The sequence below is a fragment of the Cyrtonyx montezumae genome, unplaced genomic scaffold, assembly GCF_038088225.1.
Source record: "Cyrtonyx montezumae isolate F1298 unplaced genomic scaffold, pur_monq_1.0 scaffold_0, whole genome shotgun sequence".
NCBI lineage: Eukaryota > Metazoa > Chordata > Aves > Galliformes > Odontophoridae > Cyrtonyx > Cyrtonyx montezumae.
Window position 1 is genome coordinate 18,546,330 of NW_027071824.1, and position 27,306 is coordinate 18,573,635.

The 27,306-nt window shown below is 37.8% G+C and overlaps 1 protein-coding gene across 2 annotated transcripts; it reads right to left on the bottom strand.

The window, feature by feature from the left end:
- Positions 1-1,692: 1,692 nt before the first annotated feature.
- On the bottom strand, positions 1,693-25,646 carry FEZ2 (fasciculation and elongation protein zeta 2). Of its 2 annotated transcripts, XM_065729341.1 has the most exons (9): positions 25,351-25,646; positions 24,614-24,722; positions 21,790-21,906; positions 20,447-20,591; positions 17,336-17,604; positions 14,027-14,107; positions 9,316-9,391; positions 6,796-6,861; positions 1,693-2,725 (listed from the first exon to the last, which is right to left on the bottom strand). In XM_065729341.1, the coding sequence occupies exons 1-9, from the start codon at positions 25,578-25,580 to the stop codon at positions 2,709-2,711; spliced, it is 1,110 nt and encodes a 369-aa protein (XP_065585413.1). In that variant the 5' UTR covers positions 25,581-25,646; the 3' UTR covers positions 1,693-2,708. The 2 variants fall into 2 exon arrangements, with proteins under 2 accessions (XP_065585413.1, XP_065585421.1); XM_065729349.1 differs by lacking the exon at positions 14,027-14,107.
- Between the last annotated feature and the right edge of the window lie 1,660 nt (positions 25,647-27,306).

Here is a 27,306-nt window from a genome sequence, read left to right on the forward strand (position 1 = left end):
TTAAATCAACCCTTTGGAAATGAGGAGGCAGCTGCTGCAAACAGTGCTGTGTACAACAAATACTGTTGCTGAGCACACACAGTACTGTCTTCTTCTGCATTAGCTGCAGTTTCCAAGCAACATGCATGCAGGAAGAACAGGCAACGTAATCTAGTCTGGAAGCAACAAAGATGTGAACTACTGCTATAAAATCACCACACCAAGATTAAGGATACAATTACCTGGCAAGGTCAGCAGCAGATATTCTTTACCACCAGTTATCTATACTGCTGAGAGTATAACTAGATTATTATCTTTCACACTAGGGGAATTGATGGCAGTATTGGTTTGTTTTTTTTTCCTTAACCAATAAAACATACTTCAAGAATTCTTATCCAACGTGGGACACACTACCCAGGGAGCCCCTCACTCAGCATTTGATTCCAGCACCAAGTGAATAAATCTTATCAGAGAAAACAGTTGAATACTACAGAATACCCACAGAAAAAGTTGATTTTTAAAAAAGAGTTTCTAAAGTAGATTATACAAATACCTACCCTTAAGTGACTTTCAATTCACTGATTTTAATTCACTGAATTCACTCAGGAGACTTCTAGGATGTTTCATATTAAAAATTGAACAGACTTAGGTAAAAATGCAGGTGTCTGCTGGCAATTAGTCTTGGGTGGCCATCTGACTGCTGTCTCACAGAAACCAAAAGGAATCGTGAATCCCAGCTCCCACAAAGAATGCAAGCTTCAATATTATACATCCTTTTTCCTGTTCCAATAAGAGAAATTGCTTTTCTGATGAGTTTCATATACTTCAGAGTTGCATGGTTCTTTTTACTCATGTGCCTTGAGACTTACAAATATTTTTATGTACATATAATAATTACCACCTTTGGGAATTGGTGTTAAATGCCAGCAGCCTACATACATGGTAAATCTTTCATAATCTGAACAGGTACTTAATTATAAGTCTAATGGATGACATAATAAACCCACGCAGATGCTTGGATCACTGAAGTTGGTTTTAGCTTTTAGAGTTTAGTTGGAATAGATCCCATATGGAGACAAAATGAGTTTCACCATTTTAAAAAAGAAGTAACGAAATGGGGTCATCTCCCTCCCTTAGTCAATTTCCAGTTATCAATAATTTAAAGTAAGCATTTCTACAGAAGAAGCAACCATAATGACCTTAAAACACGCCAGCTAAAGAAATGAATCGTCTCTTGTTTGGTATGGGAGCCACTAATCAAGTATAACAACAAAAACCCCTTCCCTATGTATTACATACTTACGCAGACGATCTCTTACTCCTGATGAGTACCTCATGCAAGTATTTGATGGCCATCCAGTGCAGAGAAAGGAGGAGAAGGGGGGATGAAAGAACTTTAAGCTCAGAAAAGTTCAGCAACAAAGAGATACAAAAGAAAAAATGCTAAGGTAAAAAAAAAAAGTTAAAGCTTTCAACCTTTTTTTTTTTCTTTTAGCTGAACAAAATGAACCGACTTAAACAAAGTTTGACTATTTTAAACACAAACCTCTGTTTGAAGCAAATACATTTCTCTCTTTAGGACCTTATCTGCCAGTTGTTTTCACATACACAGTATCAAATCTAGTATAGAATTAATAGAAATTCAGCCTAAAAAGATCCTCTGTTTCTACTAGTACTCCTTATTTTCTAATGTAATTTTTAAGACCAGCAAACTGATTTGTGACAAATATTTAATATGGAGATTACAGGGTATGTTGCTTTTACAGGACTGGCAAAATACATTCTCATCTGTTTGAATGCAGATACATCATCACAGAGGAGACAGAGCACACAAGAAAGATTTGTGGTAAAGTTTAGAGATACACAATGAGCCAAGTCTCAATATAATCCTAACTTGGAACCCAAGTGCAAGTTTTTTCAAACTGTACATGTATTTTTAAAAAGATATAGCCTTTCAAAATGTTTATGTATTTAAGCATATTAAGATCAAACACATTAAAACCAGTAAAATCATAGCAGCAATATGAAAGAATATCTGAGCCATACGAACATTAACAATTAAAATAAAAACAGCAATTAAATATGAGAAATTACATTACTCTGATGTTTATGTTAGATAACAAAGATAAGTAACACAACAATTACTTATGCCAAACGACTAAAGAATAAGGATTTGTTCACTCTGTGAACAGTACTGTTGTATAGCACAATATAAGTTAATGTTTAAAAGAACCATTGAAAGCAAATGTCCACCAGTACTGTCGTGGAGTGCTTCCTGAAAAACTCATCTGAATCTTTTTGTCGGGTCTGTACAACGACGATTCTTTTTACATTTTTGCTTTAGGAACTAAGGATGTTTTAAATATGGATTCCTTACAATTAGGCTTATGTTATTTACACTATCCAAAGTTTACTTTTCCTTCCCACAACAAAATGTGCAGGAGGATTTACATGCTATACAATGTAAAAAGAGACTTTAAAAAGCCAGAACAATGTGAGTAAAACTGTACAGCGTTTGTTCCCTGCTCCAGTTCATTGCACTATTTAGGTTAAAATAGATGAGTTGTCATGCCCAGAAGACTTAATGTAGGGTCAGAAAATCCACGCACACACAGAGGAGGTAAACGGGTACTGGTTTAGGTAAAGTACCAAATGGAAGAAAATACTATGAGTTGTTTCCATGGAAAGCTTCTCATCATGGGAAAGTTAATTCTGAAAGGAAGCCCTCTTCATGTAGGACACAGAACTGCAAGAGATCACAAATATATCTAAATAAACACCAATGAAGTTAGACCGCATAAAAATGTATTGTTTATCCTAGAAATAACTAAACCTTGAATTCTACCCTATTAGTAACACAGCAAGATCTAGAAATCATTTGAAACTCGCAATTAAGATACCATCTTCCCCTCAGAAGAAGATTAAATGACACAACCCACTACCTTTAACTAACATTATTCAGAAATGAGTTAACTAAAGGTCATGTCTTAAACAGTGCTTTTCGTGGTGCTATATTAGAGAACAGAACACTAACTAAAAGGTGACACATGCAATTATGTATTAAAATATGCACTGAAAATCTGGGATTCTAATTCTACTTTCTAAATCTGGTGCATGTACTTGTATCACAGACAGTGGGAAGACAAGACATGTCCTTCACATGTTTCTCATTCCTGTTTCACATACAAGACAAACCTCGGAGCAATCCAGCTTTCAAACCAATGCTAGCACAACACAAAAGCAAATAGAGAAGTCAGCTGTAACAATCAAACAAAAATTTCAAAGACAAGATGAATATTCTCGTTATGTTAAATGCATATTTTATTAGTAGGATAAGAGTTAAGATCTTGCTTCATTAATAAAAAATGTTTCCTTGTTTGTTTAGCCTTTACCAGATGCCTAAAAGATCAGATAACTAGTAGGAAAGCAAGCTGCAAGATGAAAATTATTTCTACTTTCTGACACCTGCATTCAGAAAAAAGCCCAAGAGAAAATAACACTATATATATTTCATCAACTTTACTCAGTGATAATAAAAATATACTGCTAAAAAGTTATATACTGTATATGTCAGAATTACTGTTCAAGAACAACTGGACAAGAGCACAGAGCTTAGTAATACAAATATTTTAAAGCAGCTTACTGTCAGGATACATCTCATTCCTGAGTCATTTGTTTTATCTAGAAGTACATACATACATTCATGCATACACAGACAGCAATTATGCTTTAAAAATGTCACAATTATTTACACTTCATTTTTACACTGGAATTGAGGAAAAAACAATCTTGCAGTGAAAAAACGTATTCAATTTGTGTACTGCACCAGTAATATATTCTATCCAGTAGTTACCCAACTAAGTGAAATTAAAACTCCAAATTTTGTAAAAACAAAATAAAATCAGTAATCCTGAAATGACATGTCAAATGCGACGTCAGACAACCTATTCCTAAAAATGTTTATATGATCTGTATGAAATGTATTGATTTGCTTCTTAAGTACCTGAATTAGGAAATCTTGGCTCCCTGCAGACTACCTTAATTATTTCTCCTTACCTCCATTACTGTAAAACTGGCTAATTTTACTTCTCACCATGCCTTCCTAAGGTACTATTTAAATTTGATGTGAACTCCTCCCCAGCAGGACATCCCCATACTCTTTTATTTTTGTCATCACACATAAGAGAGAATCACATATGAGAATTAAATAAAGTGACGATATCTATTGTTTTTTTGAAACATTTTTGACTGTTCAGAAATGCATATGGAGTTTTCATTTTTCCTGACATAAAAAAGGATAATGCCTGTGCAAACATATCTGAGAGCTCTGAGTTGCATTGGCCTTTTTCATTTCTTTCTTATACAGCATCTGCAGAGCAATGTTCTGAGATTTTTCCTGGCAGTGTTTGTGTTTCCCAGCCCCACGTGCCAGCTCTTGACTGAACTGTCTTGCCAAAATAAAGTTACTCAATCATCCTTATATGAATATATCAAGTATTAGATGATACATATGGTGGGGTTGGTGGTGTCTTCCTACATGATCCAAATTTAGTCTTTCACAAGCTTTACAATTAATTTTGTCATTTAGTTCAAGATATTCAAAATAGTGATATTTCTACCAAACACTGTGAAGTTCAGAGAAGATACAAACTTATTTCACTTTCTTTTGCTTCTATCAGAACAGAAGCAGCAGGACTTGCTGTAAAATGAACACTCGATGCTTGGACTTAGACTTCCATTTAACCTTCCAGCCTCATGGCACTTTTTGTTCCATTATAGTATATCAATAATACTATGGAAATCATTAGAATCACTTTCCACGGATATTTTTTCTTCAGCTCTTACTTTGATTGTTTAGAATCAAATCTTCAGTGGTAGCTGACAATATCTACATTACAACACAATGCTGGCAGATAAGCTAGAAATATTTAGAACCATCTAAACACAGCAATGTAAAACTCAGTTAGGGCTACTAAGACAGTAAAATTCCATGCTGATTCACTCGTATATTGTGCGAACAGAAGAGTGAGAAAGTCTTAGTCCACAATTTCTTAGTTCAGAAATCATGGTATCTGAGGGGAAACCATCTTTTCTTTTAAGTATGAGTGAGGTGAGAGAGAAGCTATCCTTCAAACTCTCATAACTTGTCTTTTACAATTAGAGGCACAATGCTTCCCTGCAACTTTGATTTGACAAATTTGAGGAGAGCATAAAATATTCTCATAATTGGTGCAACTAGCTGGTAGAACATCCCTGGTGAAGTCACGAGCATGCAGAGGAAGAGGTAGGAGGGAACCCCAAAGATTCTTAGATCATCCTGTCATATGTTCAGCTAATCTGCTTTTATAAGTTCTCTGCAGAAGATTCCTGTTTCCCTCAGCAGTCAGCTCCCTCTCAGCATCCAAGTAATGGAAAAGCATTTCTCAACAGTTATGTCTAAAAAGAAGGGGAGATGTTGTAAAGAACATTATCCATTCAGTTTCTATTACGGTGAAAAGCAAACAGCTTTAATTACTGACAACAGTTCATCATCTTGGATCAAAAATTCTTCTTCATAAAACATCATTAAAAACCCCTTGATCTTCAGCTTAAGTGACTCTCAGCTCATAAGCAAATACATCTACCAGAAAAAAGCTTTTCAGAAAGATAAGTAAACAATGGGGCAATCAAAGGAATCAACTAAAAGGAGCTTTGCATTCTTACTGTATCTGGTAGTTCTGCAACATTACATGAAAATCAGAAATGAGCCTCTTTCAGAGGTCTGTGGAAGCTTCTAGAATGCTGTGTGGTTCTCTTATCAGTTTCTCTGAAGCAACAGCATGCTAACTTTCATCTACAGCTGTAAACATGCAAGTATTCAAATGTCTGAGATGAGTGGTTAGAATACGTGTAAGAAATACAAAAACCTTAAAAACAACAACAACAAAAAATAATCTAAAAAACACAGAAGTAGTCAAATGACTGTATTTGAAATAAAAAAAAAATAGCAAGACCTGGAAAACTTGATACCAAAGAAAATTAATAACTTAGAAGCATACAAACTTGAAACTGAACAGCTGAATATAACCTACATTTGAATGACAAATAATATGGCATCTGTCACTTCTTTAATACACCTGCTTGTTCTGATCCTCAGAGTTTGATGAATATTTAAACACTAAAGAAGTGAGGATGATGTATACGCCCAGACTTAAGTAATAACATAAGTGTTTTAAAGCTGTGGGCAAAAACAAACTCAAAGAAGTGTTTAGAAGTAATTTAGCAACCTGGGAACTACCTGGAACAATTCCTTAAAGTTAAAGCTAGCAGTGGTTTTTGAAGTCTGCCATTCTGCTAATAAGATCAATGTGTAAGACTGAAAAATAAATGATTAGTACGCAAACTTCAAGTAAAAGATGAAGGTACAATAAATAAATGTAAAAAATATTAAAAATAACGTAGATCAGAAGGTAACACATTTTTAAACAGTTATAAGCACTTCATTTTGCAAATATTAAGTACTTTGAGTTCTGATTCTGAAAACCTAGTAACACACAAATAACTTTGTGAGCCAGGCTGCTTTGCTCTCACTAATGTCATTCAACTATGTGAATAATAGCATATGTGGCCACACATATGTACCTCCAACAAAATAAACATGTTCTATCATTAACGATATGCTCACAAAGCCCTGAGAGAACGAAAGCCTTCTACAATAAAAAGCTAACATAGCTCATATATGCTGCATAGCTACCCTTTTGTAATACGTCTTTTATGTTCAGCATGTTAATATAATTTTTTTTTTAATATATATATTTGCTAGGAAACAATACTCACCCTTTAAAATATAGTCTGTTAACAAGCTTGGCACTTTCTCGCTATCCTCTTTCATAGCATGAAGGACTAAAGTATGGAAGCAAAACAAGAAAACAAGGAATTCAGATGTTTAAGTCGTAAATTAAAGATTATATGAAAAAAACAGCAAAGCTATTTCTACTATTCATAGGGATATTACATATTACTAGCAAGAAAATTCTTAACTGTAGTACAAGAAGAAACACACAGGACCCATAGTATCTTCACCCTTCACTTGTATAATTCTCACTGTACTCCAGAATATGTGGATGGAAAAGACCCATTTTAGACAGCTAATTATTTACAGTAAGATGTTATCAATTGTGACAGCAAAAATCATAGCAGTCTTTTCCAACCTTAATGATTCTAAGATCATCTTGTCCAACCAGTCCAACCTCATCATAACTGCTAACCATGTCCCTCAGTGCCACATCCACACAGTTCTTGAACACCTCCAGGGACAGTGCCTTCACTACCCCTATGGGCAGCCTGTGCCTCACTACTCTTCCAGAGGAGAAATTTTTTCCTAACATCCAACCTGAACCTCCACTGGTGCAATCTAAGGCCATGGCCTCTCATCCTCACATAGTTACGTGGGTGAAGAGGCCAAACCCCATCTCACCACAACCTCCTTTCAGGCAGTTGAAGAGACTGATAAGGTCTTCCCTGAGCATCCTCTTCTCCACACTGATCCCACAGTTCCCTCAGTTGCTCCTTACAAGACTCGTGATCCATTCCTTCACAGCTTTGTTGCCCCTTTTTGGGCACACTGTCACAATGAAAAGCCTTGACTAAATAAAGTCACCGCATCCAAAGCCGAAATACACTAACAGGTGCTGGAGAGTTGGAAACCTTAAGTAAGAAAAGCATGCTGCACTACTTGTCTTATCTTCACCTGGAATAGTATTCCATAAGCTTTAAATTTCTTATGCAACACTTGACTTCAAATATAATGTTTCTTATTTCAACTTTTATGTTGAAGTAAGTCATGAATGTTTATAACTATAGAATAACCCAAAGCTTTTGGGGAAAAAGAACCTCCACAACCCCACCCCCCCTCAAAAAAGCCCTCCACCTTTCTTTAAGGTCCATGTTAACAGGAGAATAAAGAGTGAGTCAGGAATCCGACTGAGTCAGAGGGTCAGAGTTCCAACCAGCCTACAGAAGGCCGTACAGTTAATATTCTTTAGAGTGGTTTTTCTTTTTTTTTTTTTTTAAGGCTTTTTATTAATAAACCATTAAAACAATAAAAGACATTTTCAAGAGGCTTTTACCTCTCTCCTAATATAAAGTTTTTGATAATATTTTGAAACAAAATTTAAATATGGCAAGAGGGTAAAATTTCTCTGAAGGACTAAATATAAAACGCAAAATATCATGCTTACTGCAGAAAGACATAAGGAATCTAATTTCCATTTAAACATTTTATTTACTCCAGAATTTGTCCAACATTTATTTTCTCTTTCCAGGAAACAACCAACCAGCCTCTCCCTATCCTTCAGCCACCTGTGGAATAACAGATGTGTAACTGGAAAATACCTCAGGGTACTGTTAGATTCCAAGCACTGTTCTGCAATCTGATCAGTCTTCGGTCAAACTGATCAACTGGATGTGGGTCTGGGCAGCCTGGCCTAGTGGCTGACAACCTTGCACACAGCAGGGGGGTTGAAACTAGATGATCCTTATGGTTGTTTTCAACCCAGGCCATTCTATGATTCTATGAACTGAAATATGTCCCAGCCCATGGCAGGGTGATGGGACTTGATCTTTGAAGTCCCTGTTAACCTAAACTGTTCCACGATTCTATCAAATGCATCAAGGCATTTTACCACCTACTATCAAACTGTTCCTAAAAATCTGAGAAAAAGGAGATGTCACTGATTCCCTGAGATTCTCTGCTGTATTAATCACCTTAATAATCAGTATTTTATTTTATAAGATACAACCTTAATTATTATGCAAATTGGAGTATACCACAGAGGACTTAGAACTTAAAAATAATTCTGAAGATCCAGTCTAAGAAGATAGACAGGAGAATTTAGAACGCTGTCAAAACTCAGGTTTAGTTTACACTCCATAATTACCAAAATTTATTAACCAAAAAATCCCAACCCCAAAAATCACAAGCAGAGTGTGGTAGGCTGTTTTAAAGGCAATCAAGTACAAAGAAACAACCTTATGTGTTCCTGCATTCATTTCAATTTCTGTAAGTCACTACAATAACATCAGTAAGGAACAGTAAATTTGAACAAAAGCTGTGATTTCAGGTTCTAAAAGGTAGGAGAGAGACAGAGTTTCAGACAGTAGCCAGAAAATGAATATTCTGCAAAGACTCAAAATCTCAGAAGAGGAGGTCAAAACACACTGCTAAAATAATGCAAGTTTACATGAATTATAGAATGAGACAGAAATAGACAACCATGCATGAATGATTCATTGGTGTGAGCAACCACTTCCATTCAAGGAGGACAGGATGAGTTGGGAGAACATCTTTATGCTTACTTTTGGTTAATGTTTGAAGATCTTCAACGGATGGGGGTCCATTTTTCTTCTCGTAAGGAATGACGGTTGTTAAATACTGTCAAATAAAAAACAGAGTTACTTGGCAATACTTAAATACTATGTACGTTACCTGGATTCGTTTTGTGAACACTGTAGTTATTAAAACTGCTAGCCACAAATAAAAGTTCCTCAAAAAATCCTATTTCACAGACGATTAAGATTCTACTTCTTGCATGTCAAAGCTATTATTACAGAAACTAAATGTTTTCTTTTCCAAATTACACAAACATCACTTTAAAACCCATGCAGCAAAACACTAACAAACAAGAAGACAAAAAATAGAAGTTGTAGATAGTCTGATATTCTTTCTCAGAGCCTAAGCATGGCTTAGGAAAATCTAAAATCTCTTCTCTTTTCAGATATCAAGAACAAGCCCTTCATATATTTTAAGTAGTTCTTACAGTGAAGCAAGAGCTAGAACAACCATCTCACCATCTGACTTCAAACAATAAAGTGCAGATAAACAATTTTAAAAAGGGCTCCTAAAACTTAAATATATAATTTAAGTGACACTTGTATCAAAAATCAGAAAGTAACCATTTCACAATAAAATAAACATATGTCCAGGTAATTCTTATTTATGTTTCCTTCAAATCATTTGGGAAACTGATATCACTCAGCCTTTAAAGGATTGCAGAACACATCTTATGCAGGCTGTGAGAGGTGCATGAAATAAGATGTTCATGTTTATACAAGCATACTAAAAAGTATTCAGAAAATTTGGCTATATGTTGTATTAGAACCATCTCAACAGCCATGGGATTTTCCCAGTGACTGCTCAACTCCTTAGTGCATTAAACATTCCAAAGATCTTGGTAGATCAAAGAGCACTGCCACTGAAGGTGATCTATACAGTCCTCTGTACAAAGAAGATTAGACTGCCCTACAGTTGGGTGAAAATGAAAACAGACAGCTTTCACCTTCTGACCTTATATGTTTCCAACCAAAAGGACAAAGTAAACCTAATCGAACATGAGCATCTGTTTATGCTTCTGACCCCACTTGCACTTTAATTTGAACTCTCAGTTTTACTAGTCAAGTATGCTGGTAGATTATTTCAAACCAACTCTACTTTTGCTTTATTTACATATCTTCATTGAAATCTTTCACACTCATCTTTAAATAATAATAATAAAAAAATCTTAAATCTTTCAGGATTTTAGTATCTGGATCTTTCAAACTCTTGAAGCAACCCTGTTGCTCAAATACTTATAACATGAATTAAAAACCACTGGGATTTTTCCTAATGAAAAAGTTTCCTGAGATCTCCCTGAATTCCATTTTCAGGAATTTAACTTAAATATATTTTTTTGTGTTAATTATGTACAGGGCAGTAGATGAAGCAACATTCCATCTCTCATTCAACTTCAGAGACATAGCTCTTCACATAACAATGACAATAAGTCACTTCAAAAACAGTATCTCCTATTTATTTCCATGGAAACCACAACAGAAAAATGAGCATGGTAACACTATTTGACAGAGCAAATTCTCATCTACAAAAAACTATTTCTCAATAAAGTCACCATCACTAGCTATGCATTTTCACCAGTTATAAAGAAAAGCCTGCATGCCCTGATTGTAGACATCTGCATGACTGTCCAAAACACAGCTTGTCTTTGCATCCCTGTCACCACCACTGAAATGCATTGTGCACCATCTCACTGTGCTCACATCCATTGTTTGGTCTCCATAAATGTTCAGCAAGCACTGATGAATGTCAATGGGTGCCACTTTTTATGCACAGAGGAACTCAATTACACACCTTTTCCTTATTCATACTCCCATATCAGATGCCAACCTGCTGCACTGCCCTTCTGCTGCAATCTGCCACACAGCAACAACACGTTATGGAATGTGAGTGGGAAGACCCAGCCTCTACTGTCATACCATCAACATCCACCTTTGATGTCGTGGCCAACATAATCAAGTAGGAGGCATTACTTTTGGAGCAGCCCTCATACATTCTACATAGTGTCTCCTTGTGTAGTAGATACAACATTTTAGCAAGGGTCAGTTATAACTCACTCTGGTGAAGAAGTTTATTTTGCAGGAGAGCTGGTGTTGCCAAAACCAGATATAACCATTGCCATGATTAGAATGGGGTGATGCACCTTATGTCATTATGCTTAAAAGCCAGAGACTCACTTCTGTATAAGTTAAAAGAACATTGCATAGGAATCATTGATACCTCACCAAAACCTTCCCTATTATTTCAACATTTTCCTCACATCCACTTAACACAGCAGAGGAAAGCATGCAGTGCTTCCAAGGAAACCAGCCCATGTGTCAATTTTCAATTTATTTCCCAGCAGATATATCACAGAGATTTGCATCATTCCTAAAACCAAGAATATCAATAGCTAGATAAAAAGCTGTTAAATCTACATATGTCAGAGACAAAAGTATATCTATTCACTCAGAAATCAGCTCTCAGGCTGTCTTTTCCAGCCCTCAGAATATTCAAGTGGCATTCTACCTTTAGTGACCTACACAATAAATTACTGAGACACATTTCAATGACCAAATACGCATTCTCTGTTTTCCTTGCCCTATAACCTCTACCTACCAATTTCACTTTACAGTGAAACAGACAAAACCAGTGACCATGTAATTGTTTTCTTACATTCCAAAAATCACCTTGTTTTTCCCATCACTGCTTTGCTGTTAACAACAAGTCTCTGTAACGGCCCCATTAAAACTCACTCCCTGAATTACCCTACGAAGAGCACATTATGAAAATGATTCATGTATAGCTTACTGACATGCCCAGGTATTAAATTTACTGTGACCGGTACATTTTTGACACACATCTGACAATATGATAAGCAGCAATCCCCACTGTAATTTGTAGTCACGCAGAGTGTTTGATATGTATAATAAGTGAAATGAAAATATCTTGCAATTCCTTCTGGAGATAAGATCATAGAAAGAACTGACAGCATTTTGATGCTTTTCATGCTGTTCTCAGCGTTGTATTTTCCCAGCTGCTTCATCAGATGGGAACTGGTGGTTCCCATTGGAAACTTCTCTTTAAGTTTTACCATCAGTAAAGACACTGAAAAAATTTGAAGTTGTGTTTACACATGTCTCAAAGACAAAAAAAGAAAAAAAGACAACAGTTTTGAAAAGGAAAGTACCTACCTAGCTTTCAGAGTAGCACTACCTTGAAAATAGTCAAGGTGGCAAATACCACTGAAATTAATGACTGACAGGAGTTTAGAAAGAACTGAACAAACATGTCAGAAACTTTATGCTGTGATTCAATGGGTATGATCTTCTACCTCATAAGGTATTCAATAAATCATCTACTCTTGCCTTATTTTATTATTATTATTATTATTTAAGTACAATCCCAGGGAGTTCCGTAACTCTATTCAGCCACCAAAAAATACCTGAACTTCAGTTTATAAACACAACACGCCCTGGAAAAAGACTCAAACAAATGTTCTGAGAGCAACACTAGGCAAAGTTAGATGAAACTCAACTATCGCTGGGTATATGATGATACTTATTCTGCATTCTAACTCACTGCAGTAAGAAAAACACATCAGTGTCTTAGAGGAAGGGCCAGAGCTTGGTAAAAAGACAAGGGAACAAGCAAAGCAAGCAAGTGAGGAACACAGTAGGACTGACACTGTAAGAAAAGCTTTATAACAGAGGCATTTACAGAAAAAATCCTTTCAGTTAACTGACTTTAAACAAATACCATAGAAAATGTCTTCCAGGACTACACTAGGAAAGAGGTAGTATCACGCTTTCCTTTCTCCCCTCTTCATTTTACGATTTTTATTTTCATGACTGGTTTTAGGATATAAGAAGGGAAAACAAAATATATCCCCGCTAACAAAAATCAGGAGAAAAGTACAATCATCATGAAGAATAGCGTTATTAAATTAACTGGAAAAAATAATCAGAATTTTCCCAATTAGTGATATTGGAAGTAAATGACCAAGCTACTTACGATTAAAATTGAGAAGAAAAGGTGTATTTTTATAAACATACACAGAGAAAATTGTCTTGAACTGCCTGTTCGCGTACTTAAAATAGCTAAAACTAACAGTAAATAACATTGAATGGTAAAAATAGAAGCAACAACAACAACCAACAAAAACTGCCACTGCTTTTAAGATCATGCAGCTTTCAATGGCAAAAGGACATACAATACAGTTCATGCATTTTGCAGATGCTACTCAGTTGTTAAGACATATCAGCTCTGAACACTGGAAGAAAGGAAAAAAAACCCAACATTGTAGACATCCCCTTAAGTCCTTTAATGCTGAAGGCTGAAATGGAATGTCAAATCCGTTATATGTTCTTCTATTGGACATTCGATTTGCACAGACATGCAACATATCTAAAGCACGCATCATGTCAAATCAGACTTTTAGTCTGGGGTAAGAAATAAGAGCTATGATTTCAGTGCATCAGGACATCAAGACCTGACTGTCTCAATCCACTGAGGAAAGAAAGAGAGACGGTAGGCTGATTGCAGTCCTGAGGCAGAGAAAGACTACAGATGCCAACATTTTTGTCCTACTGTTTTTTCCTGTCTTGGCATATACACTCAACTTATGGTAATTTTCAAGATCTCAGCTGCTACTTAAGGTTCAGACAAAGAATGAGGAAAAGAGAGAGGATAGCCCAGCACCTGTTTCTCTCCACCTGAGTTTCCAAACGTGTGGCGGAAGCCATTCTGTATGACATTTGAGATCCCTTCCATGCTGAAGCGCTAAAGGTAGTGAAAACATGGTAGAGAAAAAAAAGGGACAGAAAAAAGTTCATAAGACTAGCATTGATCAGCATCTATCACAACCTAACAGTAAGACAAATGACAAAGGCAAGCTCTAAGATGTATTTCAGCACAGTTCTACTTTTTTCATTCACCCACTAAGTTTTCATCAATAGAAAGCAAACCTTATGGTATCAGCTGAACAGTATATCTATATAAAAATTTAATCAAACAAAATCTTTCACACTTCAGATCCAAAATTTGTACTTTTTTTTTTGAGACATATTTTAAGGTTTGCTGTTTCATTTCTAAACATACAAGACTTTTTTAAGGTTTAGTTCATAGTACAGATCCTCTTGAAAGCTTATTTAAGAAATACATTTCTAGAGACAACAGACACCTTGCTGGTATCAGTTTTACAGATTTTAAGCATCTATTAGGAATATTTTTCAGAGGCTATATTTTCATTCCAACTTCTTTGAAACATTTTATGCTTTCTTTTCCACTTCGAAGCAACAATTAGCTATCACCTGCATTCCCAATTTTTTTTTGTCAAGAAAATACGCAAATTAGTTAATAAAGCATTCATATCTTAATTTCAAGCTCTATTACATGGAACCCAAGTGAGGAAAAAGGAATATACAATCCAACCACAGTTTTTCTCATGCACATTGTAATCCTTTTTGCTTGCAGAAAAAGATCATTACAAAAAATACTGGAACAATTTCGACATTTAGAATTCAAGATAAAACTCAGCTACTGGCAAGAACATGAAAAAAGAAACTGCCAAGCTGTTGATGGAGGACAAGCAGTATGATGTGCACACCTGAGCACGCTTATCTAAATGCATATATTTGTGGGGAGAGGAGAAAAATGTGCTGGAATACTGGGTTCAGTTGCTTTCCAAAGCGCAAACGGGTCAGTAAATAAAGACACAGACGTTACCAAAGCCATCTCGAGTCTTCCAAGATATTCTGCTTAAAGTAACTGGTATCTTCACAATCTGAGTATTTTTAATTCCTCTCCACTATGTGCTAATACGCATTGCAAGTATGAGAAAATGACTTACCCAAAGTCTGTACCAACAACAAAGATTTACAACCTGTATTTATTAAAATTCAAATAATGTATCTATGGAAAAACTAATTTTCTCAGAATATGAAAATATAATCCTATTTCCTAGCTTCATATTTAAATGAGACATCAACATTATTAATTTTATTAACAAAAGCTCACCCTTCACAAAGTAACCCAAATATACTACTTATATAGGTATTCTTCCCATTTCCTTCAAAAATAAAAAGTTGAAGGAGGAAACTTAGACCTCTGTTTCTGTCTGATTGTTTCCAAATCTGTAATTGATAGTGGAAGTTGTTTTGAGTGTATGGTTCCTCTGAAAACTTATAGTCTATCTGGCAGATAGTTAGTTCAATTAATCTAAAGAAGCAATCTGATATGTACATCTTGAAGCAACCAAACTTGAAAACGTTTTATATACGTTTGTTCTTGAAAGCATCATTCAAGCCTCTAAACTTGAAAGTAATCAGCATAGGTAATGAATCATCTGAGTTAAGTTTCAAGATTAAGAAATCAGTTTTTTTTCTTGTCAGAATACCTCTTTGTCCGTGACTGAGAGCCAAAAAGGAATACACCCAAACTCTTTGATTTGCTCTTGCAAAGGGATAAAAATTCTATATTGTTTTCCAGACATCCACTTTCTTTGAGTTCATTAAAACTTAGCAATTCACACAAAGGATGGTTTTTCACTTGGGTTGGTAAAGATTTCCAAATACTAAGAGCATTTTATGTGAATAAGTGGTAAAGATTAGCACAATTCCATGTAAAGATGCAAGTCTATCAATCAACTACTTTATTTAGTAATATTGTCTAGATCTTAACACAAGGCTTAGCAACTTTGTCCACAGTTTTTTTTTCACTTGTGGAAAGGGAAAAACAGAGACAAAATTAGACCTACTGGTCCAACACCAGCCAGGAGATCAGAACTGCTTTCTGCCAGGAGCCACCTTTTGGACTAAATGTACAAGTATGTCTGGATCATATCAAAGTTACCTATCTTATAATAATAGGATTTTGAAGAATTACTCACAGAATCACAGAATTGCAGGGGTTGGAAGGGACCTCTAGAGATTATCAAATCCAACCCCCTGCCCAAGCAGTTCCCTAGCCCAGGTTGCACAGGTAGGCGTCCAGGTGGGTCTTGAATGTCCCCAGAGAAGGAGACTCCACCACCTCTCTGTGCAGCTGTGCCAGTGCTCCATCACTGCACTGTGAAGAAGTTCCCACAAACATTTGTGCAGAACTTCCTGTGCATCTGTTTGTGGCCATTTCTCCTTTTCCTATTGCCACACACTGCTGAGATGTTTCATGACAAATGTTTATTCATTCATGTTTGAAAAATAAACTTCTGAAGCAAAACTGAAGCATACTTTTTGAGGCTTAGCCAGACCCACAATATATTAAACACATTTTCTGCACCCTGTAAGAGAATCTCAGGCATTCTAACAATAATGTCCGATCTCAAATTACACTGGACAGATAAGACAAAATTACACTGACAAGATAACGACCTAATTTCTTTCATTGTCTACCTCCTATTTTTCCAAGTCAGTTTGAAAGATGTTTTTCCTCCTGTTGCTATGTTCTGCAAAGAATAAACCAAGTTCCTCCCTGTACATCTGCATTAAATATCAGCCTCACCTCAGTCTATTATTGGAGATAAGAACTCTGTCACAGGTTTCAGAGACTTGGGGAAGGATTTACTTTTTTCTAGCCCGGGGTCAACATGATTAATCAACATTTGAACAACTCCATCAATAATACTGTATTTCCGACAAGTCTGACTGGGGTAAACATACTGAAATTCACACTATAAAACCAAATAAAACAAATGGATGAGCTTGCCTAATCCAATAATAGAACACGCAGCACTACATCAAATGACAGCAGTATTGGCAAGAAAGGTATTCTGATTCCAGGCAAATGTGCAAACATTTACATTTCTTCTTGAGTATAAAAAGAGCAAAACATTATATCAGTTTATGGAGAAAAGATAAAAAAAATAAATAGGAAGTGTCTAAGAGACTTGTTTGTCAATAAAAGCATGAAGGAAGTACCAGTTTATCATGGTCTGATCAATAACTATCACTTCTCCATAGGCAAAAAAATATATATTTTTAAATTTAAAAACAGTTATAAATATATTCTTACTGTTCCGGGCATATGACTTCTTTCTTGCTTCCCGTTCTGAGGACTGCCATTTTTCAGCTTCTTTTTCTTCTTTGCTGTTTCTTTGTGCTCTCTCTGTTTATTTTGTACTTCAATGAGGACGGAAATGAAGCTGTTTTTCACTTCCTTCTCGAACTCCAACTCATCTCGCAGTGCCAACTGCTGTACCAGCTCCTCAGAATAATCCTTAATAGCAGTCTCAATTTCTTCCAGCAGTTCATTTAACTCAGCAACAGACAACCTTTTTACTCCTATGAAGAGTTAATAGAAAAAGCAATCTGTCAAGATTCTAATGAGAATTATGTGCAGGATGACATGACAACAATATATTTTTTTCCACAAACAAAATACACTCTAAAACTACATAGAACAAATCAAATTTCATAAAGGATTAAGTTCATCATAGAAGAAAGTAGTTCAGAAGTAAGTGAATTTTAAACTTCTTACTTAGTTCTGAGAAATCTGAGATAACCCACTAATACAAAGGGCATGCTGTAGTTAAGGAAGCTAAAGTAGCCATTAAACTTGGAATACTGATATCTTTGTTAACTATTTCTTTCCCACTGCACTCACTCTTCTGAAGAAGACTTCTCCATCTTTTCTTGCAAAGCAGTCAACATTGGCATTGCAGGAATCCTTGGATTTTTCCACTTGTAATAATACAAAAACCATGCACACTTCAAGTGAGGGGATCCTCTTAGGGATATTAGCAAGGTATGCATGCATATTAATAAAAACAACAAGTTTTTATGATAAGATGCCTTTAATAGAGGGAAGAAAACTAACCCACTAACTTCCAAGTTTTCTTTGTCTGGGGATTGTAATCAAAAGTATTGCCTGAAACAAAGGTCTAGAAGTAAAATTAGCTGGTAGGGTCATTTTGAGCAAAAAATCAGTACTGAGAGTTCTGAGAAAGCACAAGTCTAAATTGGTGAAACCTGCACCAGAAGCCTTTAAAAATGACAACTCAAACTAAACCAACCCTTCAGATTTACATTTTAAAATTACTACTACTACAGACAATGAATTACGATCACAAAGAATCTCAACATAAGAAAGCTTTTTGAGAACTGCTTTCCATTTCAAAACTCAAAATAAGGTCAGGCACATTTAAACTAATGAGCCTCATGTACTACATCAAAAAACATCACTAACCGTCTTTTCTTAAACAGTCAGTTCCTGCTACAATGGGGAGTACAATGCATTTAAAGACACTGTATATGTGTTTGTAATTATTTGGTTATGTCCTATTAGTCTAGTAAACTGTTAGGCAGGAAAGTGCTCATAGGCAAGTGCTGAAAAATAAATACAGATACATTTGCAAACTACAATGCAGTGCAGCTCTCAGGAGCATCAAAAAGTAGTAGGTGAAACATGATTTTCTCTCTTAAATTAGAGTGGGGAAATTGATTGATTTGAGAAAGCTCCCTCTCATTTACCAAAGAAGACACAATTAAACCTGTTAGAACAATGAGCCTCAGGTTTTTTTTCAGAGTAGCTTAGGTCTTAAATTCTGCTAGAAGACTGCAACAGCACAGTAAAAGCACAGTACAGAATGGTAAAGGCTCAAAGTTTCAAGTAGCTTGAACTGAACAACTCAATGCATTTCCCATCCAAGAAGAGAGCAAATACAAGCTATGATTTCTTGCTCACAGTCCTAAAGATCAACACCTCTGATTTATCCTACAAAAGACAGACTAAGCTTCCAGGAAAAGCCTGCAACCTGCAAAATTCAACAAATTCAGAGAGATGCTGACATAACTATGAAGCAGCTTTGCACATGAATAAGAGGTAGCAAGAGCTTCCCACAGAACAGTGACCTGAAAGATGTGAAAGCTGATCCTGAGGAACTGGTAAAGCAAAGTTAAATTATGTGACAGAAGTAACTCAAGGCATTATTTGGTCAAGGCTGATTTTTAATCCATAAAGATGCAACAGAGATGATGATGTTTATTTTCCTTTTCTTGAGGCAAAGCAAAATAAATATGGTATGAAATACAAAGCAAGCTTGATTAGCTCCAAACCTAAGGACATATGGAACTGTCAGAAGAACAGGAAGCCCCGCTGAGCAGGATATGCTATGCTTTCACATTCCTGAAATTTATGTCTTAAGACAGCTACAAGTCCAACCATGAAAATGGAATCTCCTCCATAAATCTGAAATGTAGCAGAAGCTGTAAGGCATGTCACAAAAGGTCAGCTATTTTTCTGAATCATCTGCAGAATTTATACTGCTGACCTAGACTATAAGAATGAAAGCACCAAACTTTTAAGAGGGAGCAAAGTAGAAAGATGTGCTAGCCAATACTCAATATGCTCCTATCACTTTCAAGTATAGGTTAGACAAACTAGCAGATAACTCACATTTCCATCATGAAATTAATTACAGATTTATGTTTACAAGCAAATCATTGTTTACTTAAACTATACACGTAATTTCTCCTTTTATATAGAAGAGTGCAAATAATTTCCTTTGAGCGGTAGAAGAGGAAGTATTTTTCCTTTTAAGGTTTTTTGAAGGGGAATAGAAGAGGCAGAGAGAAAGGGTTGTGGCCCTTGGATAGGAAAAAAAGCAATGGTTTTCTTACTTCTCCGTTACTGTGTATCAAGATAAGTTGCAATGACTGAAAAAGTACCAAAGAAACACTATTTCTTCTACTACATTGCTTTCAAGAGCTTTATCTAATCTCCTTAAAAATGAGTAGCACAGTGGCCTAAGAAAGCATCTCATTTAAGAATATATAATTTAATAAATAAAAATAATAGGCATCCATTATCTATGAAAGGACTTCATTACAGCGTATCAAGCCCCAACGCAAAAATTGTATACAGTTTCATTTTCATTCTAAGATGGGAAAGATGACAAAGATACATTTTCTATTTGTGTTCTAATTGTGCTCCCTCCTGTTGGGCGAGATCCAAATTTTCAAAATACTTTTGGCTGCAGATATTTCATGATATCTGCTATATAATTCTATAAATGAAGTACATGACGAGTGTACCTATTAAACTGTTTTCAACAAGCTTATTTCAATAAGATTAAATCATTTTCAGTAACTATTTTTTAAGAACAAAATGCTAAACATCACTTACTCTCCTCGTAGCTGTTGTTTGTACTGGATCTCTTGAGTGTCTGAATTTCCTGGGAAAGTATGGAAAGATGATCGGATTGAGTAGGTGTTTCATCATCTTCAGGATCAGGTGATTCCTGCATCATTTCTTCTATTTCTTCAATCACCTGCAAAAAAGACAATCCTCGTGAAAACTCTCACTGCAAGAAGAGAAACAGCTGCAATTTGAAGCAAATCTATTTAGAGATTTCTCTCGCTCCCTGTTTTTTTTTAAATTTTTGAGTAGTAATACAGATGTTGCTAAATGAAACAAATACTGAGAATGGGTTCAGCAGAACGAATAAAATCACACTGATGTTTTCCTCTCCATCCTCACTCTTTGAGAATAAGTGCATCTTTTCAAGGTACCTTACTCTGGTAGCTGTGTGGTGATCTCGATACAAGCAGAGTGTTGAAACCACAAAGCTATTTCCACATGAAGGTACACAAAGCTCTGCTTAAGAGAAGTGAAGTGTCTGCTGAAATATCTTTCTGGAGGGTTCAGTCAAAGGAAAACAAAACAGCAACAAAATCAATGATGTTTTCTTTTTATACTCTTAAATTTCACTACAATTCTCTAAGCAAAACTCTTTTGTACTTCTACAGATGCCACTTTTAGAGAAAATTCAGCACATACGGAACAAAGATGACATTTAAAAACACCACTCAAAGTCATGTACTGCAAATGGAATTCTGTGTTCTCAGCTCTTTCAATTCTGAATGTTTTTCTCTGTATATCTGCTAATGCGGCAAAACTTTCCTGTTAAACCAGCATTTGGATCACAACAGAAGATTCCCATGATATGGTATCAGGGAAAATAACATTAACATTTCCTCAGAATAAGTAGTGCTATCATTGCCTCAGAGCCATCTAAACCACAACCGTTTTTGTTTGTTTTTTTTCCCCCTGCTTTTATACTATAAGCCATACGCAGACATGAATGCCCACGTTGCCAAGCTGGGAAACTACAAACATTACAGCAATACAAACATATTGAAAATGTTTTGGCTTCTTGGCCCATATGTTTAATTCAGTAGTACTTTTGACTAATTCATGACAAGGGTATAAAGATTTCAAAGACCTGACTTATCAACCTCACCTGAACCAGTGGGATATTTTCACATATCCGAATGATATAAATAATATCTCACACATTATTATTACTCAACACCCCCCCCCCAAAACAAACAAACAAACAAACAAACTCCAAACCCACAAAAAAATAACAATCAAGTAAGTTAGCTCCTGTAAACAGCAAGGAAGAATACCACAAAATAATTGTAGGTGAAAATACTACAACATCACCACTGTGCCGAAAAATGTACCTGTTCTGCTGTGAACAGTGGTTCATCATTGATGCAGGAAACAATGATGGAATGCATATCCAACTGTTCTCTCAGCTCTTCATCATCCGACAGGTCAAGGTTTAAGTTATCATTCACCTAGAAAGAATGAAAATTAAACACACACACATAAAAACACATTCAGAAGAATTATATTAAAAAAGGGGAACTAATATTGAGTTTCACAAATGAAACATATTCCTTGCCCATAACAGTCAAGCACCCAGAAACTGAAGCATCTTAACCACTGAAATAAAAAACCATAAATGTAGAAAGTTAAGAGAGGTGTCACTCTTGAAAGATGAAAAACTCAGCATTTAAAGACCACACATGCAACACAGATACCTGTAGGGAAAGCTGTCAGTCCAATGCAGATATTTAAAACAGGCAATTGTCTTAAAGCAGATAGATGTTTTTCAGTGTGAAGTGGAAATCTTTGTATAATAAATAAGACTGCACATCCGTTATTTTATGCACTTCTATAGTTTTACTTATTCATATAAAGAAAGCAACAAAAATGTTATCAAAAATGGAACGTTTCCTTAAGTCCTCTCCGTCATCAGTCATATATATTTTACTGTCATACTCTGACATACTATAGCTTATTTCCAAAGTTGCTTCATTTTCTGCATTCTGACTGTTATCACAATCCAGCCAAAACAATCTAGAAAAGCTAAAATAATCTGAAAACACATGATTTGTATTTCTTCAGGCATCAGAAGGAAGGCAGGTGCCCTGTTTTTTCCAGAATCTGGACTAACCCTGCAATGACAGGCCTCCACATCTGCTCACCCTCCACACAGACATCTGCTCACTCTCCACACAGACACATCTCAGTTATGATGTTCTTTCATGTCTGAAGTTCTGAAACAATCAACATCTATGAGATGGTAAGCAAGGATAACAACACATCTAGAAGGAGGTCAGCTCCCCCTTCCTGACATCCCCACAAACATCACTCTGAGACTCACAGAATATATTCTGATGGTTAGGCTAATAAACCACTTAAAACAGCCCAAAGCACAGCTGACACCAAAAGGATCACCTGGCATTGCACTCAGCCACACTGCGTGCCTATTTCTGCCCTCACAGTCCCACTCATTGCACTGGCAGCAGAGGCTTTTGCACCTGCTGAACAGATCAATTCAGGCAACAACGTGTCTAAAAGTAACCTAACAATAATATAATAAAAGCAATTACGCAACCCTGCTCCTTGTACCACTGCACAACACTTCCTCCCAGCTTCTCCTTTTGCCATCAGACCTACACCGAAGTATTTAGAGATCTGTGACGTCAAAGCAACAAAGATTTGATGAATCAAGCTCATCCACTTGACATTTTTTCCTCCCAGAAGAGGAAGAGAAACACCTCAAGCACAGATCCAGTGGCACATTACAAGCTTCAAACGCACTAAGGAAGCGTTGCTTAGCCATTAGCATTCATTGTAAGAAAGTTGAAACAAGCTACTAGCTGATCCATATGTGCTGTCACATATCCAGAAGTACTGCTGAAACAGAGAAGCAGGAAAAAAAATGGTGCTGAATGCCTCCAAACAGATGGGCTTCAGACATCCAAAGGCATGCCAGGTGGAGTGGAAGCTGGAAAAACTTGAGCTATGTTTAATTCATAACTAATTTCTTCTATACTGCCAGCATACCCAAGATTCTTTCTAACCCAGCAACACAACTTCACTTTTATGTAGTCCCTTCATAATTTCCTCATAAAAATTCCATTAAATATTTGTATATTGTAACTGGTTACTTTTTAAGAAATCAGCCTTCCAGTCCATTGCTTCGGTCACATAACATAAAGACAGCACAGGGGGATGCCACTGTTTTTAACTTCAAATGTAAGAATTTCATTACTCTAAAACCACATAGAAAGTCTGAGCATGCTTTTAATAAATCTAGAATATACATAAGTCAAAAGAGATAATCATCAGACTCAAACAGAGAAAGACACAGGCTCTGCAGGGGAAGATGGTCAAGTGCTTTTTTGTCTTTTTTTTCTGCTACCCTTTTCACCAGAACAATCACTGCTCTTGTCAGAGTAAAAAGTAGCTATGGATTCCTTAATGGATGGCAGAAATCAAAGCATTCCTCTACTCTCAGGTTACACACCAATATATTTTTACAATGTAATCCAACTTCACCATGCTTAAACAACGTGTTCCCTCAGAAGACCTGAGAGATGAGAATTCTTCCTAGCGTTCTTCCTCGAGTGTTTTAATCCACTTGTAAGAAGATCAGAGGACAAGCCCTTCCATAAACCTCACTGAAGCTCTTCTTTCTCTAGGAAACTATTCATTTGTTAAAAAAAAAAAACGAAAACCAAAACAGAACAAAGTTGCACTTCTGTTCTCCTGGGTCACTTTTCCCATTAAAGAATCACTTCAGTCCCCAAATGAATGCAGAATGAGATCGACTTTGAAAAAGTCCATATGAGCTTTACTAAATCAGAACACTCCTTTTTTCTCCCTCTTATCCAGAATACTTTTCAAAATGAAACAGAGAGGAAGAAGTGTTTCAGATAAAAACTTTCACATCATACAACTTTGTCCATCATGCTGTGGTCTAAGTAGCACTGGCCTCCAGAATACATCCATTTAACCCTGTGTCACTCCAACCTAAGCAGAACCAAACATACATCAGTTGTTTTTCTCATGGCTTATTCTCATGCCCAACAGCCTCACGTCTAACATCAAGCAAAATATTTTAAGCTATTTAGTAGCAACAGTCCAAACTGCTTTATTCCCCTGCTTAGTGTATGAGATCCAGCAAGGGCACTTCTGCATACTGGAACTTACCCCTTTTTCTGAAAGGTTCAAAGTTGGCAAGTGCAAAGCTCTGGTATGGGAAGATTTCCAGTCAACTGGCATTACATTACCATAATTATCAGTCAAAGCATTCCAAATCCTGGAGAAAGGAAAAGAGGAATTAAAACGTATACAGTAAGCACATATGCAATGAGAATATCTTTCTAATGACTATCAGTTTTTCTCCCTAAACATTCACCTGCAGTTTACGGATATAACCCCACTCAAAATCTTGCTGGGGAGTGGGAAGCTTTCCCTATTGAAACTCGAGGTCAGCTAGAAATTCTTCCCCTGCAGTTGTTCATACCTTTCTTGCCTCCTGCAATTTAAAGTCAAGAAGTAGCAGAGGCTGAGAGCAACGTCTGAGTCAAACATCTATTTTTACAGCTCGCTTTAGCTTTCATCAAGCTTTTTTTCCCCCCGTTTATCACAGAATAACAAAGTTAACAAGAATTCTGCTCTGCTCAGAAGTACTCTCGCTGACCTCAGCCCATCACTCCTCATCTTAATCACTCCTACACCCAAGGGGCTTGCACACGCAGTCCCGCTCCGGTACAGCGGTTCAGATCCCGGCAGCCCGGAAGCACTGTGCTGCCCGTACCCGCAGGCCCAGCGGCGCAGCACCGGGGGCACCGCGCTCCCCGCCACCCCATGGACCGGGCCGGGCCGGGCCTGGCCTCCAGCTCCGTCCGGAACGCCGCCGCCCCGCTGCCCGGGCCTGCACTCACTCGTCGTCCTGCAGCGCGCTCTGCTCCGTGAGGGGCCGCAGAGGAACGCGGCTCTCGCCGCAAGCGGCAGCGCGGGCCTGGGGGGGCTCGAAGCAGAGAGACAACTTCGCCCCCAGATCCAAACCGCCTTTGTCGCTTCGGGCGGCCTCGGGAGCGCTCCCCGCCGGCGGCTGAAAACCCGAGAAGTCCTGCCAGTCCCCCGGGTCTCGCTGCGAGGCCGCCGCCGCCATGGCCGCAGCTGGAGACGCCGGGCTGCGCGCCCCCGGACACGGGCTCCCGGTGCTGCGCGCTCCCGGCGGCTCCGCGGGGTTGGAGGGGGGAAGGCGGGGCTCGTGGCGGGCGGGCGGAGCGCTGGGGCGGCGGCGCCGGTGGGAGGTGCCTTCACTGTGAGATGGGAGCTGCTGGGGCAGCCCGCAGCGGCCCGGTGGGCTTCACGGCTGCGGGTCCTCCAGCCCTGCTCGGTTAGAGGCGCACGCTGCGCCTCGCTGCCCGCTCCGGAGAGTGCGGCTCCCCGAGGTGCCCACATCGCGGCTAAGATGCTCTGGAAGCGCAGGTACTCGGCAGGAGATCCGTCAACGCTGTTGAATCGAAGTGGCGGCCGCAGGCCTGAGGCTGCAGCAGCCACAGTTAAGCTGAGTCGAGGAGGGATCACCGTGGAGTCCAGCCCCTGGCTCTGCTCAGCACCACCCGAAGTTCAGTGCCTACGTCTGAGAGTTGTCCAAGCGATATGGCGCGTTCAGATTTGAGCCCCTCAGGATAGTGTGTTTAATGAGTCAGGTGTGTCCAGAGAAAAGCAGTGAAGCTGGTGAAGGGATTGGAAAACAAAACCTAGGAGCAGATGAGGAAACTGGGGCCGTTCAGAAAAAGAAGGCTGAGGGGAGAACTTGCTTCCTCCAGCTGCCTAAAGAGCATGCTGTGAGGAGGGTGTCAGCCTCTTCCCACCTGCCAAGTGGTGGCACACGAGGCAACCGTCTCAAGTTAAACCAGAGGAGGTAAGGTTGAATCTCAGGAAGCATTTCTTCATGGTGAGGGCAGACAAGCATTGTAACAGGCTGCCCAGGGATGTGGTGGAGTCCCCATGCCTGTCAACATTTAAGACGTGTGGATGTGGCACTAAGGTTTAATACTGGGACTCAGTAGGTTCGGTGAATGGTTGGACTTGACATTCTTGAAGGTCTTTTCCAACCTCAGTGATTCTATGTTCCTAAGTTTCTCTGCTTATTTGTTTTTTGCCTTCTTTCTTTTCATTCTTCCCACTTGGTGTTTAGAAAGAGACAAAGCATCACTGCCATACATAGGCATTCCGAATGCAATCTGTTCTGGTACAGATCATACTGCCAAGGAGGCCAGGACTGCTTTAAGTGTTCAAACGTGGATGCACCATCATTTTATACATTAGCATACAGTTGTTTCCTTTTCTGTGCAGATGAAAAAGCAAGATCTTCACAAGCAGCATTTAAAGATGCTGTTCTAGAAGAACGTCTTCCATAGACGTAGTCAGGAAGGAGCAAAAATGCTGTATTGGGCAAATATGTAAATGAATGACCCAAGGGATGGAACACCTCCTCTATAAAGACAGGCTGAGAGAGATGGGGCTGGTCTGCCTGCTGAAGAATGCTCCAGGGAGACCTGAGAGCGGCCTTTCAATATCTAAAGTGGGGTTATAAGAAGAAAGGAGACAGCCTCTTTACTGGGGTCTATTGTGATAGGACAAGGGGAAGTGGTTTCAAATTGAAAAAAGAGTTTGAGGTTGGACATTCTTGTTTTTTTTTTTACAGCGAGGCACTGGCACAGGTTGCCCAAAGAGGTGGATGCCCCGTCCCTGGAGGCATTCACAGTCAGACTGGATGGGGCTTTGAGCAACCTGATGTAGCTGTAGGTATCCTTGTTCACTGCAGGGGAGTTGGACCAGAAGGCCTTTAAGGGTCCCTTCCAACTCAATTCTATGACTCTATG